This window comes from Sander lucioperca, chromosome 8 (genome assembly GCF_008315115.2).
Source record: "Sander lucioperca isolate FBNREF2018 chromosome 8, SLUC_FBN_1.2, whole genome shotgun sequence".
NCBI lineage: Eukaryota > Metazoa > Chordata > Actinopteri > Perciformes > Percidae > Sander > Sander lucioperca.
The window spans coordinates 1209574-1227876 of record NC_050180.1 but is presented as its reverse complement, the minus strand read 5'-3'; the positions used below and the strand labels follow the sequence as shown (position 1 = coordinate 1227876).

Sequence of the window (18303 nt, the reverse complement as noted above, 5' to 3'; positions counted from 1 at the left end):
ATTTCCCCTGACTCATTTCCTGGTTCTCCTTCTCCATAAACAACATGAAATCAAGGAGAGGGTTAACTTTTCCTGCTACAGATTTTCCACCGTGGTCAGAAAACACAGAGGAGACACTTAAGTTTCTCTCACTAACACTCTACGGTCACTACTCGCTCCGAAGAAAATCGCCGTCACTCTCTCACCTTTTCTTCGCTCTACCACACACACCCACATGCTCGACGCGCACACCGTGGAGCCTCCGCAGAACCATAAAACGAAGCGAAAGAAAAGAAAGGAACTAAAGAGAGAGCGAAGAGTGGAGCAAAAAGAACACAAAAGTAAGGAAATGAGTGTTGCTCTGGGAGACGACGAAATAACAGAGATTGAAAAGAAACTTTAGAGGCCAAAAGTATTAGCTACAAAAGAGAGCGACATGCACTCGCTTGTGGGTGCTCCTGGGCGTGCCTAGCCTACCCCTGGTTGCTTGGCAACAGTAAACAGAAATTCTCCGGTGCTACCTTAAACCACGTCTTAAAAGTTACTTCAGAGGTATTGTTAAGTCACAAGAACGATGTTTTTGGATTTAAAAGTATTTATTTCTCGATAAAAGTAACACAATATATGAGATTAAATGCCAAACATATCAGATATATACATAAATACGATGTCCTGAATCGTTGTCCGCCATCTTGAATTATTTTCTTCGACTTGAGCCACTGACATACGTCACGCTGCCCTCACGCTGCCTTCACTCTGATTGGCAGTCGCTCGTGGCCAAACGGCCACTCTCATTGAAAATGAATGGTAGCTGTCTCTTGTAGCTAATGTGACTGTAGGGTAATGCCGCCTCCTCGGTAGCTTGGAAATACTTTGGTTTTAAGCCAACAGATGTGCATTGCATTGTTTTTTATACTGTAGTCGTGTATATACAACCAGTACAACATGTCCTGTTCTATAGACATGCTCTTTATTTATTTATTTTATACTGTCCAAGCAGTAAACATGTCCTGTTCTGTAGACACATGTTGGACCAGTCCAATATGACTGTCAGTTGAAATAAAACTTGTGTTGTAAGAAAACTTGTTTTATTTGTTATAAATCTATTTTGATGCATTTTCACATAACTTTGGTAATTTTACATATGTTTAAAAATATCGAAATTAATATCGATATCGCAATATCACATTTTTTCAATATCGTGCACCCCTAGTTTAAAGAAATGCCAATAAACCAGAGCACTTTTTTCCCATCCCAGAGTGCTATGTGGACTAGCCAGACCCTCCTCAGCAGCGCCTATTCTGCAGCCGCTTTGACCGGTTAACATTAAGGAGGTGAGATTAGAGTTGAGCGGGTTCAGAATTTAAGTATCCTGTTCACTATAAAACAACTCCGTCTGCTTGGCCACAGCTCACGGCATACACACTCTAGTTTACACAGTTGATTATTTAATTGACGGCGATAATTAGTCTCGCACCTTACACATTCCACTACATGAGGTACTGAAGCACACCTTTCATCAAGCATGTTATGGTGTTTTTGCATGTGTGTGCAATGCATGCTGGTGATTTGCGGGTGTATCCGGGATACACTTTGCGGTATGCGCAACTTCCCTGCTCGTTCATATATATATATATATATATATATATATGTTTGAGCAGGAGAGAAACCATGGAAATCAGCACAGAAAAAAAACATGACTAAACTATTGAGTTCATACGATGACAGACCTGTCCTCGCTCCCCCTGTTCAAACAACAGGTTGGAGAAGTGAGGAGCCACAGGCCTGCACCCAGCACCGATAAATCACGAAGCGCACGCTGCTGGCAAGTAATGCCTCCCCGCCTTTCAAGAGAAGCAATGCGGAAGAGATGCTGTCACTGATAAAGTAAAGCAAGGAAGTATGGCACCAAATGGAGGGCACTGTACAGCTCTGCAGAACATAAATAAAGTCTGTGGAACTGCGGAGCTCAGTGGAGCATGTGTAAACCCTCTGATAGGGATACCTGGGTGCCAGCCATGTAAAACACTAACTGTTTAAGGAATACTCAAAGCTGGAAGATTACTAGAAAATTGCACACAAGTAAAAGTACTTTAGCTTTAGTGTGTAACTTTTTTACATTATACATGATATACATTCAAGCCATTGCCAAATGAGTTGAAACAAAACTAATTAAGACTATCAGCTCCACACAACTCGCTCTGCATTTCTCAGTATAACTATGTTCAGAAGATTGTGGCGTCCGGTGACTTTCGCGCGCAGAAAATTGAGTGAAGATAATTACCTCTTCTGAAGAGTCCATCATGTATTTTATTCCTCCGTAGCCTCCTTGGTAAGTACAATAACTGTGTGTCTATTAAAAAATATATATATAAATATTTACTCTGAGTAAACGTTACGGCGTTGCTAAACATTACAGATGGAATTATTATTGATGTACACAGTCGCATACATTTAACATTTAGATAGACTCATCACACACTTGTTGTTCACATTAGATTGTGGGTGCGTTTGATTTGGCCCATAACCCATAATGCCATGAACCTTAATTTTATTGCATTGTTGTGCATGTATGTACTGTTCCCTAACAGCCCCGGGTGCAACCACCGTTCCACACACACCCTGACTGAATATGTAAAATTGCAATTTTTAAAAACAGTACACAAAAAACGACTTTGTTACAGTAATGAGAGTAAATGTAATCTGTTACTTCCACCCCTGCTTACCTGGCATTACACTAGGGATCATGGTAATTGATATAGTTATCAATTACCATGATCCCTAGTGTAATGCCATACTCATTGTGACATCAAATGAAACTCATGTTCCCCTCAGGATGAATTGTAATAACTGTGGTGCCCCCTTTAAAGGTTCTGAGCAGTTTCATGCTGGAACTTTTCACGATAGTTTAACATGCTCACAACCACGTCTGTGGGTTATCTTGAGTTACCGGGTCATGATTTCTGGAAAGAGACATTGCTGTTGAGTTTCTCAAATGTATTTTTTAGGGGCTTTGCGCACCACAAGCCGAGTGCCATCTAGTTCCTTTATATTGGAGAGAAGGCAGACATATCTCCAACACTGGGCAACTTACACCCAAACTATCTAGACTGATAAATGGCACTATAGGTAAAAGGAAAAATATGTAATTTCTAATTTTGGTGTCAATCCCTTTAACTTTCCATCTTTCACCATCGTCAAGTCAAAATTTATATTTGTCCAATCCTTTAGTTTATAACCATCAAACTAATGACATTCCCATCTGTGAACATGGAAAACATTATACATGCTAAACATCAGCACACTGGTGTAGTCTACATGATACGCAGGTATACGCAGTATACCCACTAAGAAATCTCCAGGATTTCCATATACCCACTTAAAAATGTGCAATGATACGCAACAACATATTTTTGTGACAGAACTTTCACTTCAGATATTTGTATTCACAAATACGGGGTCGAGTAATGTGACAGCAAACTGAACTAGCACTGCAGAAGATGCAGAGAGACTTCATTTCTCATCTTTCATCGACCCGCTCCTCGCTGAGCGCAGTGCGTAGTGTGTGCGTAGCGACCGGGCCCAAATGCTCTGCTTACACTAATGCCAGTATCCTCCATTCACCACACATTTAAGACAAATATAAGTAGCCTATTTTATTTTGTCCTCGTTGCTTTGGGGTCAACTTTTGTGATCCAGGCTTAGGTCCCTGATGTGAAACCCCCCTTATTGCTTTATATTCCATTATATTTTTGATATATTTTGGATGTCATCTGTGTTTTCCTTCTCATAGGATAAATAAAGGTATTCCCACCATAAATTGGTGCATAAAAGTGTATCAGAATGCAGGATATTAGTCTTTGAAATAAAAAAGTAAATAAACCCTGGGGGAGGACACCCAGACCCCACACTTTGTTGTGTCTCCCCAAAAAAAAGGCCCATTCTGCCAGAAAAAAAAACGTGGTACAGTATACCCACTACAATACATTAGACTACACCACTGCATCAGCATGTTAGCATTGTCACTTATGTTAGCATATGGCTCAAAGCACCACTGCACCTACGTACAGTAGAGCCCCACAGAGCCACTAGCATGGCTGCAGACTCTTAAGCAGTGTCTGACATGATCACATCCTATTTACTATATATAACACACACCATTACCCTACACCATTTTGTTACACTGTTAAATGCATGTACTATATAGTCCAAAATCTCAATTTACTCCTAAAGTAAACTGCTCAGCCTTTCCCCTTATCGGGGGTAGTGAATGAGTGGACGAGGGAGTGAATTCAGACACAGCTTTAGTATAATTTCACTACCACTAGGTGTTGTGTTTGGGGGAAAAAAATCTGCTTTTTTTACCAGTCTAACTTTTTGTCTGATTGTTTTGGGACCATTGGAGGCGTAGCTGTCATCCTCTGTGTTCATAAGTGAGGTCACACACACACTGAAACAAAATGTGACTCTGCAGAGGTGGTAACGTGATCTGGCAGCCGTGGAGAAACTAAAGGAATATGGCCGGTTCGCTGCTGCGGGAGCACAAACACACTGCCTGTGCACTGTTACCACAGCCATGCCCTAATAGGTTCTGATGGATCCAGATTTTTTGGTGGTTATGTGTGCGCCAATGTGTATGTGAGGGTGGGGGAGGCTGAGGTTTTTGCTCCCCCAATATCCCACTTGGTCCCCAACCAGTGATCCCAACCCCCTCTTCCCTCTGTTTCCACCAGCATGCATATTAATCCACCATCGGCCCACACACCCCTCCCTACTGGGGGAGGAAGGGAGAGCAGGAAATGGAGGAAAGGAGGGAGACATTCACAGTTAGATGTAGGAAAAAAGGAAAACCAATCCATCCCTCACTCTTATAGTTCTTGACACGTTTAAATGTGGCTTCACTGGGCGCAGGTGTTAACACATTTTACGTCAATATTACCTTTGCACATGCAGCGTTAAAGGCTTCCTCAGCATTATGAGTGTGCATCTGTGTGCACCTGCACTCTGTGTATGACTTCAGCCTGTCAAACTTAGTGCATACACAACACCAGAGAAGTGCAGGAATGTGGTATTCTTTCCCTCTGCAGCCCCCCCCCACCCCTTTCTGCACTGATCCATCTCTCCCTCTGCTTCCTTTACTCCCTAGAGATACTTTCCCACAGCCCAGCGAGCCTCAAAGACATCAGACATCTTTTATCAAAAGCCTCATGCCCCGGGGCATGCACGCAAGCACAAATCTTCAAATCTGAGTCCTTCTCGCGGCCTTTCTGTTCTTGTCTTTGTTTTGTCATTCTGTCAATGGCTATGTCAAATGACAAAATCTAACTGTATTTTGCTCAGCCTTGTCAAAATGCGTCACTTCGCGGGTTATGACCACTGAATTGAAGCACCAGCAGGAATTACTTGACAGAACTTACCTCTCAGGGTTTTCCCTGCCATTACACAGCTTATACCGCCTTTCCAACCAAGCATGGTTTGCGCTGCGCTTGCCTCTGGGTCCAGCGCACATTTACAGCGCGCTTTGCCCAAAGTTCAATCAGGTCGATGCAGCGAACGCCATCGATGCAGCGAACGCCATCGATGCAGCGAACGCCGTCGATGCAGCGAACGCCGTCGTGGTGCGCCGCAAGCCATTGAAAACAATGGGGTTTAGAGTGCTGTGGTGCCGTTGCTGCATTTGGTCTAAAGGGCCATATAGGGAGAGGAGAGAGGGAGGTTCAATTCAATTTTATTTATAGTATCAAATCATAACAAGAGTTATCGCGAGACACTTTACAGATTAGTAGGTCTAGACCACACTCTTTAGTTTACAAAGCCCCAACAATTGTGTGTGTCGGTGAACTAGCTGTAAGGTTATAGCTGTGAGCATAGCAGCGCAGAGTGTGTACAGTTTATCTGTCAGTAAATAAATGCTACAACTCCTCAAGGCCCAAGCCAAGTTCCTGTGTCTTGCTCGCTACCTGCTAGTTAAAGTGAAGGCAGTTAGCCACAGAGCTAGCCACAACTTCAGCATAGGCTCACTTACTTAAGGTGGGCTGGCTTGAAGGTGGACCAGCTATTCTTTCTCCATGTTTTGCTTTAGTAATCTCTCCCTCGCTGCAACCGACAACCACCAAACCTTATGCAAGTAATTGTGCGATGATGTCCCTGGTATGCAAATGAGTGCATGTCGTCATCTGTACCTAACACACTATTATTTCAACTAGAGAAAAATTAACCTGTCATCTCCTATTTGTTCCTCCAATTTCTGCTGCAGTGACCCACGAACACCTGAAGGAGCGCGCCCTTTTCAGCCTCCCCCCTCCACCGCCTGGGGCCAACCCCACAGAGTACTACCAACTGATGGCCAGTGCCAGCCAGCGGAGCCCGTACGGCGACCTGCTGATGCAGAGCAGTGCAGCGGCGGCGGCAGCTGCGGCAGCTGCAGCTCATCTACCGGATTACATCAGCCCCGTGGATGGTGAGGATTAAACAGTGTGTGCTTTGTTGCCTTTTGACAGAAATACAACTTAAGATGTTTTACTACATATTACTACAGATACACAGTCCAGCGTAACAGCACAGTTGCAGTTAAAGCTTATGAATCATATCTTATTCCAGTTACAAATTTAACTTCATCCTTTCTGAATGCTTAGAAATCTGTGCACATCCATTATCCATACATTTTACTCTTAGTAAAACGCAGCGTATTTGGGTTTCACTGGGAGACTCCGACTCCTGAAATTGACAAGATTGTTTCACTATAAAGGCAGTGACACACCAACCCGATAATCGGCCATCGGACATTCTGGCGAGGTCAGTGACTCGAGTCTGTTTGGTGTGTTCCGTGCCATCGTCCGTCCGAGGAGCTGTCGGCCTTCATTTTGGCCGACCTGACATGTTGCGTCGGAGGGCGGGCAGTCGGACTCCATGACCAATCTGATTGGTGGAGTGCTAACCCGGAAATGACGAGCGGGATTATCGTGACTAACGCCTCTCAAAATCTGACGAAAATCTTTTAAACTGACCTTTGTCGATCTGAAATGAAGACAGATTCAGCAACTGCACTACCTATTTCTCGCTTAAAATGTTTTCAGAAACATGTTTCGGTGAACTATTTTAGTAAAATATGAGATTGTATTATGAACCAGCCACCATGACAGTCTGGCTTTGAATTTACGGAGAAACCTGACCCACGTGACGCGTCCAATCAGCCGTCAGCAGTCGCTTAGGTGTGTTCTAAGGCAGCCGGTAGCTATCTGTCCGGGGGGGTGTAGCGTCTGAAGCGGGGGGGGGGGTTGTATTTGTTTGGCAGTTGAGTTCAATTATCATCAATCTTTGAGCAGAATCACTTACTGCACCTTTAAGGTATCAATGCTCAATAGTTACAGCTGATATGATTGATGATATTAAAAAGACAAACACATCTGATTGACACAGAGCTGTGACATTCTTCACATAAAAGGAGCTGGCAAACTTTTCAAGTGAAGCCTTTTTAACTGGCAAAGGGGACGGTCATCGCTCACTTTTAGTGATACACCCGCTACACCTGAATGATTTGCACATCATCAAATACAGGGAGGAGGGCCCGAAGATTCAAGAGATCCGTTAGCCTTGGAGCTTAGCAAACGTGGGTATTTTATAAACCTGGAACCAGATCCAAAAGAGAAGGGAATGCAACGCGTACTGAATCACCATCATGATACTGTATATCAGTGGGATATTTTCATGTAAAAGTATTATTCATTAGCTCTAATTAACTCCCATCCCAGTAATACTAAAGCACATGCATGCCTTTCATCCCTGGTACAAGAGTAACAGCCAGATTTAACAGCCATCTTGCCCTTTGTTCTCAGCACTAAGCATGTTGATACCATCCTCTTATTCTTCCTCTAGAGGCTTTTTCACGCAAGAGTTCCCCACATCAAAGCCTTTGGAGCTTTTTAGACTTATATGTAGCATGGGGGCCGCGGCTAGTTGAGGGTTGAGGGTGCGTAAACACTAAAAGCCCCGAGGCCAGGCGCTCGTAAAAACACATGTTACTTTAGAGTCTCTCATTCTGATGGTGTTTCAGGTGTGTTTCTACTGTTACTATGGGTAACATCCTACAAAACAAATCCAGGGTAACTATTAAAAAAAATTGGCAGCATGAAGAGAATATGGCTGTGTGAGGAGTGTTACCCTGAGACCTTTGTATCTGCTCTCTGTGTCAGGCAGTTAAGGCAGAGATTAACCTCAGTGAGCTGCATGCGCTGTCCACTTAATGGCAGGGATGAGGCAGCTTTACACTGACACACACACACACACACACACACACACACACTCACATACACACAGTGGCGAACAAAAAAACCAACAGCCAGGCAAATGCTCACAAACTCATACACGTGTTTGCACACAAACTCACAGAGGCCAGCCTGTTCTTTCAAGCCAGTTAGAACCGCAGCCCTCTATCAAGATGACGGTCAGGCACCAGAACAGACGTTTGATTTCAGCAGCGAAACGCATCCAAGAAACCTTCAGCCCTTATGAATGGGGAATAGAAAGAGCACAGAGTGGAAAAAACTGTCCGTGAAAGTCAGCCTTTTCGATGCCTGATAATCAAATACTCCCCTTGGCACTGACGCTCGCCCTGCTCCAGGAGCACTCGCTCTTTCTTTCATCCCATCCAACCAACCACCCACCCACCCAGAAAAACAAAACAGCCCCAGTGCTTTCACCGCTGCAGTGTCACGCTCGCCCAAGTCACTGCATGACACTAATGCAGGCTTCCGCACACACAGGTAGGAAAAGACAACAGAGAGAACAAAAGTGAATCAGATACGGGATCGTTTGGCAATTAATCTTTGAAACGGCCTCAATCACTTAGTCAAACACGGCGGTGCTGAAAGGGACCACCTCGCCTCCCTCCTCCTCCAACCACCTCAGTGACCGCTGCTGTGCTGCCTTGCCCACACTTGTTTGGTGAGGCTGTTTGCTCAAATAGCCACATAGCCCCCCCCCTCCTCTCTCCTTTCCAACCCAGTGTCCACACTTGCTGCCACCATCCCGGCAGCTTTTATTTAGTGTTGGACCATGCTAGGAGTGATGTGGTCAGTTTTAGGCCACACTGCCATTTTGGTGGTTCTTCCATTGCGGGCTCCAGACACAGGGCCCATATTGACCAAGGCGCCCAGCTAATGGTCATCGCGGGCAGCCTCGGCCTGAATCAAAGGCCTTATTTACTGCCAGAGCGTGGGAGGAGGAGCGGCGGCAGAGGTGGCAAATATGTGCTTCATCCCTTACCGTTAGTTTTGGAAGGCAGGGCAGATAAAACCCATATTAAAAATCAATTTATGCACTAATATTTAGCAGACCCACCGCAAAAACTGGACTCAGTGAACCCATAGTATGGCTTCTCACTCGCCTCCCCCTCCTGCCCCTGTTTATCATCTGGATAAGTGAATTGCGAGGCTGAACCAGGAAACACTGAGTGCTGCTGTGCAGAATTGTGCTGGTGGAAAAGCTGTGGACACATGCATCGGGGGAGAGGGGTGGGGGGGGGGGGTTGACAGGGCTGCAGGTCTTACCGTTCCACTTATGCGTTTTAGGATTTATTGTTGGGCACGCCTCGAGTCTGACACTTAAACACAGGAATTTTTCTGTTATATGAAGGAGAGATTTAGACACTTAGCTGCTTCTGTAAGTCGCTGTCGGAGTCTGTGGTGTGTTTTTCAAACATCATCTCCTGTCCTTATCTGATGAGTGACATGAAGATCGAGATGAGTAGACTGGACTAAAACAGCAAAACAAGTCATTAAATCTAGAATTCTTACCTTAAGTAAAACTGGCCAGTAGTAGTTGTGGGTTTCATTTCAGTTATTTCTTCAAGTCTTCTTGAATCACACGTGTGAGGATGGTTTTGAATTACATATGTTAAAAAAAACAAGCTTGATTCCTTAGAAAATTGTGGTGTCAGACATTCTTTATTTTTACCAGCCGTGAGCCGTGTGTGTCATCATGGTAAAACGTGGTCCTGGAGACAACTACTGTAGAGAAAAGTACCACAAAGGCAGCTATGAGTACTTTGCCAGGTGTTTATATGTCTGTGGACAGATTTTGTCAGAGCGATAGTGTTGCACATGCAAGATGTGTCACAAAACGTTACATATGTGGAGTTGAGACCAATTTGAAGGCAGAGTTGGAAAATGGGTGTGGTCCGAGCAAGGGTGCCGGATTTAAGGGGATAGGAAGTAGGGAAGGTGCCCTCCCATTTTAAGTTCCTGGCCCAATTTGGCGTCCAGGCTGGTAATTTGGCGTCCCGGCTGATCCTATCGCAAGATGGTCTCTAGTTTATTTTTTCTTTGTTCCAAACATGCCAACTTCACTGTTCCACCTGACAACGATATCATTACTTTCACTTCACCACTTCTACAATGGAACACATTATATAGGACGAATTTTGGTCAGAAGAATACATTATTTAATCATATAATGTTAAATGGCCTCTAATTTAAACATGTGCCTCTTGATACCATTTGGGGCAAAGAAAATAACACTATATGACTAAATATGAGAGAGATGACTTTTATAGATGCCATTTGTTTCTATCAGAGAAGTCACTCCACCTACAATTTACCTGGCCATATTTATATTTGGGTCTCTGAAACCAGATAGAAGAAAGACAGGGAAACAATAATTCCAATGTGGGTGAAAATACTTTCAAACATGGTAAGCGTTAGCATTGGTACACCACCACTACTGTAAGCACAAATAAAGTCACATTATGGTATTTCACATTGGGAGGCATTCAGAAGACATTTGTATATGAGCGAAAAGGTATGTAAGGGGTGGGTGGGCAGAGAAATATCAGAGTGGCATGCGGGAAAACTCTGAAGCTCCCACGACAAAAGCAGCGGCCAAAGTAAATGTCTGCCATCCCAGGGAAAAAGATTTTAGTGTTGATGCAGCGGAGGGAGTGAGGGAGATAGATTTGTGTACTGATGTGGTGGTGAGGAGTGAGGGGGTTGGGGTCCCCACAGACTGCATACGCAAACACTTACTTAAATGTTGCTTCATGAGCACATGGGTGGAAGTGTGTGCATAAACACACAGGCAAACACAACGGCGGCTTTGGGCTGGACACTGGGGGCTCATAGAGGATTCAGCGCGAGCACCCTCACTAATAAAATTCACAGTGTTAGTATTAGTGAGATTTAGCAGGGAAAATAAACATTTTCCCACTCCAACTGGCCCGTGGGGTGGCGAGGCTGGCTGAGGATGTGGAGACCTGGGGCCCTGCTGGCACCAACTCAAGTTGTGGTGGTGGTGTGGGGGAGAGACTTTGCTGAGGCCTGCCTCACCCCAGTCAAGGTCAGGGGGAACAAGCCAAAGATTATCCACAGAAGCAAACTGTAGGACATAGAGTAGGGTTTCTGCTAGTCTATATCGACGACGTTTCATTTCCAGGATTGCTCCGGTGCCGCCGGAAATTCCGCCAGATGTCCCTACTTTTCAGCCGCTCTCTTTGTGTTGGCGTTCTAACCTCCAGTGGATTTCTGAGGACTATGGTTAACTGCTCCTCAGATCTCTGCAGGGTAAATCCAGACAGCTAGCTAGACTATCTGTCCAATCTGAGTTTTCTGTTGCACGACTAAAACAACTTTTGAACGTACACATGTTCCACCAAAACAAGTTCCTTCCTGAGACTATTTTGCAGAAGCTTTGCATTGCATCCTGCGCTTAGCGATTGTGATTGGTCTAAAAAAATGCCAATAAACCAGAGCATGTTTTTCTCCCATCCCGGAATGCTGTGTGGACTAGCCAGACCCTAGACTAGGTTTCTGCTTACATAACAATGTTGCATATCTTGGAAGCCAGTTTTTGGAATAAATTTCAAAAAATAAAAGTAATCAACTCCACTGTAATTTCTACCTTAACTATTGTTGATGACATGTTAACCAGTAGAAGCACTCTGGCTGCATACATTAGCAATGCTGCTAACTTGACCTCCAGAGACCTCTTGGATTCTTCACCAGTGGTGTAGTCGTGTCTTTGTACGGGGGTTTAACCATGTTGGGGCTCCCTTGTCCCTCCCTATGTACACACAAACGTGTCTGCAAAAACTTACAGCAGCTGAATTCGCAAAATATCACGCAAGAATCGCTGAAACTGATCACCTGCCAGGTATTTGTTTTGAAAGTGCCTTCCCTTTCCCAAACAGTTTCCAATGACGGTTTCTCTCAGATGACTCCATGACTTTAATTTGAAAGTAAACAATTCACATTTTTACACACCAAACACATTGGACTGACCCGCTGCTTGTCAAGAGAGCTTCAAACAGTGGTAACACTGGTCAGAGCGGCATTGATTAACAAGATTTGAGTTTGCGGCAGCTGGTGTAATGTTATCAGCTTGCCAACGTTACATCCATCACATCATCTTCCTTGGGAATAGTTTCTCCCTCTAGCTTGTGAATTTCATCAGTGTCTCCGCTCTCAGGCAATGTAGTCGTTTTGACAAAGTTATGTGTGTGTACAACAAGCAGGTAGGCTACTAGTTTCATTCAGTCAATTTCACACCCCTGCACGGACCTTATGGGTTATGGAATGAGAGAAATTCCATGTTTTAGGGAAGTGCCTATGTTGCCTGCTAAGAGGTGGCCGTGTGCTCGGTGCCAGGATGACACTGGGAGCTAGCTGCTTCTGGGGATTAGCACAACCCTCCAATTAAAGTGTTTTCATTTTCCACAAAGCCATTTCAGTTAAAACAGCGCAGGCAAACGCTTAAAATAATCACATACACACATACACAGTCTTCACTCTCATCCTTTTTAATATGTATTTTTTTCTTTACTGTATCGATGTGCACTGGAGCGCCTGTAATTATGACTTTCTATATAAATCCAGATCCCACAATTACAACCAGCCCATGTTGCAGTCCCACACACACACTCCAATTCACACACACATGCATTATTACCACATACTGCCGCGCCACCATGGCCTGTGCAACATCTGTTTTCTCACTCGCTGCCGGAACCTGCTCACCCTTTCAATTATAAGTGCCACCTATAAAACACTCCTTTACCAAGTGGTGAGAGTTGTGTGTGCACATTTGTGTGAAATTTGTTCCAGGTAAAATTAGGTTACACCATTGGAACATGACTTTGCTAAACAAAACTAGCTTGTTTGCACCTTAGCTTTAGGGGAAGCAACATTAGGGAGGGATTTTTGCAGTTCCTAGAACATAAAATTCCTAGAACCCTTTTTTTCTCGTGTACCGACTGGACCAATTTGGGGATTTTTAAGTCCCTCTGGCCGCAGTTCCTGTAACTCTTTCAGCTCCTACTTCAGGGCAGGCTCTTTTCCCTTTTCAGCATATGAACCTAGTTCAATTTTCGCCATCTTATTCATCACTAATTTCACTTCTGACAACGTTTTAGGCGAGAAATTAAATAGTTTAGATTTCGAATATAGGCAGTCTTGCGTAAATTGATGCCAAATTGACAATTTGCTTCAAAGTTTTTGGAGTTGAGAAGCTCCATGAAGTGAGGCGACAGCCAGCAGGCGACAGCCAGCAGGCGACAGCCAGCAGGCGCCTGCCCCGGCCGCTAGCTCGTCGCTCAGCCAGTCGTGCTCAGACACCTCGCTGTAAGCTGGAGGTCTCTCAGACCGGTCTCGTAAATAAGAGGCTTTTATTTCGCCGTTGACGGTTCGTTTGTTTAAATATCACAACTAGAGTTTAGATTCTCTGCCCGGGCCGTTATTTTCCGCCACTATCCTCGGACCGGGCCGGGCCCTTGATCAAGCATTTGTGGGTTTTTTTATCATTACTTTATTAGCCTAATTGGGTGGGGAGAAAGCTATGCCATAATCAGAAATATTATCTATATAGGCTATATTTAAGCCAAAGTAACAAATGTGTCCAAAAAGTTACACAAGTTGGACTACAGTTACAAAATGCAACACGTGTCATGCGCGGAGTCTCCTCCTCTCGCACACCAGGGCTGCTGGGCTGTATGGTGTAGCTTAAGTGCAACATGGAGCTTGAGGATGTAAAGAAAAAAAGAAAAACAGGAGAATTACCTTTGAGCAAGTTTGGAGGAAAGTCGGAGGTATGGAACCATTTTAAACAAGTCGTGGGCAGTGACAACATATGTGTCGGCTTTGTCGAGTGCATTAGGCTAAGTGTGGCACGCTGCTCGCCTATGACAGCAAATAAAACGGGGACTTGGATGATGAACAGACACATGAAGCAGGCTCGCCGTGGCAGAAAAGATGATAGTCAGCCTTCAACGTCCTCTTTTGTTACTTCTCCAAGCATGAGGGCGAAGCAAGCCCTCACAGAGAAATGCGTTGAGTTCAAACAACTCTGAATTGTATTTGAGAACGTCAGGCCACGTATTAAAAAAGTGTCGGGTTGAAATCGGGCTCATAATTCCAGTTAATGTGTCGGGCCGGGCTGGCCTCGGACACAACGTGCATGGGCTCGGGTTGGGTCGGGCTTGATTTTTTGGGCCCGATCTAAGCTCTAATCACAACACATGTCCATCATAAGATTAACGGGAACCTGTGGTTAACTGTCTTTTCGGAGTTAAACTCCACAAGCGTGTCCTCGCTGGCCGTCACACACACACACACACAGTCACACACACACACACCAACCCGACACACACACGGTCACAGCGCAGCAGGCAGAGGCGGGGGAGAGAGAGATACGCGTTTCTCTTCGGGAGACTTGTTTAAATTATGACAAATATGCTATATACATTAGATTTAGTATTTAGTTCATACTTTTTTTGGTGTATTTGTTTTCTGATTTTAACGCTATAAAGAACGTTGCCGTGCTTGCATCACTCCCTTACCCCTATGGCCACTTCGCCAGTGTGAATGCAATTGGAAAAAAACGGTTTTGGAGGAGAGTAGTTAGTAGATCTGTTTAGAAGTGGACTTTTCCTATAACTACGTTCCTGTAACTACTTGGTCGGAAAGCAGCTATTATAGACAGTGAAGCTTTTGTCGCTGGAGGCGTTAAAAATTCCTCTGAGCTGAGGCTGATGTATGGATTGAGGGGGTGGTTTGACGATGGAGGTAGAGGGCGGTGTTTTGGGCACAGTGCCCAGAAGGGTGAGGCAGGCGCCAGGCTACCAGGCCACCAGGCTGTGAAGCCTGTTTCCTGCTTTATAAAGGGGAATATTAATACACTTATCTCCCATTAAATCTGTTGGCGAGACAGCAAGCTCGCCTCACTGCAAAAACACTGCAAGAAAATCCCTGCAGCCATACCCCGTATGCCATGCATAGCTTATCAGAATGAACTCCTCATTCATGACGATACATGGTCCCAAGTGGAGGATCGCCTGCCTCTCCACCCTCTACGTTTTTTTCTATCACTCCCCTCCCACCTCCCTCCTTTACTCTATCCCGTTTTCTTTATGTGGTTAACCCTTGTTTACGTGATCCTGTTAAAATTGATCTAAAATAAAAACCATAACAGCTGGAGCAGTCATTTTTTTCTGAGCAGAAAGCTAATATAAGGCTTCTGTCTTTCGCATCATTACGCTGTACGCTCATGTCATCACGTTACGTGACCGTCCGGTGACACCATTTCTATTGCAGATGAAACTATCAAAAGACCTTTACACTCTGCTCATTAAAATGATCATATCTCAAAACATAAAACATGTACATAGTTCAAATAACTTCTGTAATGTTAAGGAATATTTTGTTCACGTTTTTACATTTAGAAATATTTTGGATCAATATGTTTTATTTGTTTAATTAGTAAAAGTTGATGCAAACATGTTCCATATTTCTTTCATTTTTTAAAATTCAACACTTTTTTATTTAAATACCATTTAGCTTTGGTTGTACATTACATTACATGTCATTTAGTCAGAGGCCACACGCCTCTGGAGCAACTATGGGTTAAGTGTCTTGCTCAACGACACATTGGTTGATGTATCGCAGAGGGAAGTGAACCCAGATCTCCCACACCAAAGGCATGTGTGCACTGCACCATCACCATTTTAGGGACATTAAACATTTGAAGATACTCCAAAAAAAATGACATCACAGTATTAAAAAATACCAATGTAGGCACTGGAGAACCGTTTCTATTGCAGAGTACAACGGGTTAACCAGAGATGACACATTTATTTATTTATTGGCCCGACTGTAAAGAGGCACATTCCTGAGGACCGTTTGTTGTTTTTGCCAACTCTTTCATACACGACACTATCATATCTACCACTCTTTTTTTATTTAGGCCCCGAACTACTGTCGTCTTCCGTGCCGGGGGCCTTTTAACTAAGTGCATATGCCTCTGCTTTACGACTTGCCACCTCCAAACATAATAGTTTTGGATCCTGGTTTATGGCTGTAGGTCTGGCGCGGTGATTATGGCGGTGCCTGGATTCATTTTGCATGAGGGGTTTGTGAGTTCCACCAGCAAAGAGTCGGGGATTGACTACAGCAGTGAAGTTGACGTGTAGCAAATGTGTGCTATTAGGAGTTTCCTGCCTCTCGCGCCTCTGATGATGTCTGCTGTAAGGCCTGATTACACGCGTGCACAAAGACACACATGCCAGTCCTGCTCTGTATCCCCTCACACTGTGAAGCAGCACCTGTTGGTCCCAAGCAAGTGTGGGAGTGGGAGCTAGCTATGTACGTGCCCCAGAAATGTAAAAGAAATAAATACACTCGAATGATGGGCTCTCAATATGGAAAAACAAATAGCCTTCTCTTTAAGTTCATGGGAAAGTAGTCTCCCCCATCATTTTCTTATGATTTTTTTCAATGTGAAAAAGAAAATAGTGCAACAGCCAGGTCTAGCGGAAGGCCATGAACCCACCTTTGTGAGTCAGCCTTGTTCTTTTTTTAATGGTATTCTGAGATCAATTTGTTTAAATTGCCTCCATTTAACTTGCCCAAGTACAGCAGTCTGAAAGAGATTGCTATCACGGTAATTACTGAGAATGATTGGGGGCGATTCATTATGCATAAGAGGATGCGAATGTTAAAGAGGGGAGCTGTGTGTGTGTGTGTGTGTGTGTGTGTGTGTGTGTGTGTGTGTGTGTGTGTGTGTGTGTGTGTGTGTGTGTGTGTGTGTGTGTGTGTGTCTGAGAGATGCAGGAGATAGAGTGTAGCTTAGCGTGGCTGTGACCTGGACTACAATGCTCAGGGCTGAATGTTCCTACTAACATGGTCCAGCGTAACTGCTGGTTTCTTTTTAGGGCAGACAGAGATTTAGTGGAAGTACGAGGTATTTACACATTAGTTCTCTTTGTCTGTTGACTGTGAGCCACGAAAGTTGGGTCCACGAAGTTCTTAATACTGCACGTTAGACATCATATTAATTTTTTTGCAAGTGGTTGATTTCCCGTTCTGTCTTCCATTGAGGTAGCACTGACTCTATTGTGTCTCTGTGCGTCTGTGTCCAGTGTCACATTTCTCCAGCCCACGGCTGACACCGCGACTGAGCAGGAAGAGGGCGCTGTCTATATCCCCGCTGTCAGATGCCAGCATCGATCTGCAGACCATGATCCGCACCTCACCCAACTCTCTGGTGGCCTACATAAACAACTCCCGCTCCAGCTCGGCCGCCAGCAGCTCCTATGGACACCTATCCGTTGGAGGGATCAGGTAGTTAGACACTGCACAAGCACACATATCAAGCAACTACAAACACGCATATACGCACTTTGGGGTGGCAGTAGCTCAGTCTGTAGGGAGTTGGGTTGGAGTGTGGACTAGTAGCTGGAGAGATGCCAGTTCACCTCCTGGGCACTGCCAAGGTGCTCTTGAGCAAGGCACCATACCCCCCCAACCGCTCAGGGCACTAGTCCAGCACTGGCAGCCCACCCACTCTGACATCTCTCCATTTGTGCATGAATAGATCCTGAGCATGTGTGTGTGTATTTCAGGCCTGTGTGTAGTGATTTCTAACAAACAGAGTGTACAATTGTAATTTCCCCACTGGGGAAAACTGTAAATCAAATTAAAAATATACAGGCATTGAGCATACTGTGCATACTAGTAAAAAGAATCTGGTGTGACTGATTTTATTCAAAATTCCTAGATAGCTAGTTTTAATAGCTGTCTTTTACTGGAATCCAATGATGCAGATTTACCACTGACAGTAATTGATAGTACTTTAAAAAGTGATACTTTTTTCAAGTGTTACCCTTTTTGTATCCTACTGTATCCAGTAAAGCCAAACATTTAAGGGACTGTCACATTTGCACTGGCTTGTGAATTTTGACTTTATCTCCTATATCAGTTTAGAAATTTGTTTTCAGCACCCGCTGGCTGGCCGCCGATTGGATTTAAAAAATGTGAACCTTGAGCTGCAAATTATTCAGGT

General features: G+C 44.3%; 1 protein-coding gene across 1 annotated transcript in view; it reads left to right on the top strand.

The window, feature by feature from the left end:
- gli2a (GLI family zinc finger 2a) overlaps positions 1 to 18303 on the top strand; it is a 115879-nt gene that overhangs the window by 80622 nt on the left and 16954 nt on the right. The window contains exons 5-6 of the mRNA XM_031279058.2: positions 6236 to 6439; positions 17381 to 17582. Coding sequence (XP_031134918.1) covers positions 6236 to 6439; positions 17381 to 17582 — 406 coding nt within the window. The remainder of the gene's footprint in view (positions 1 to 6235; positions 6440 to 17380; positions 17583 to 18303) is intronic.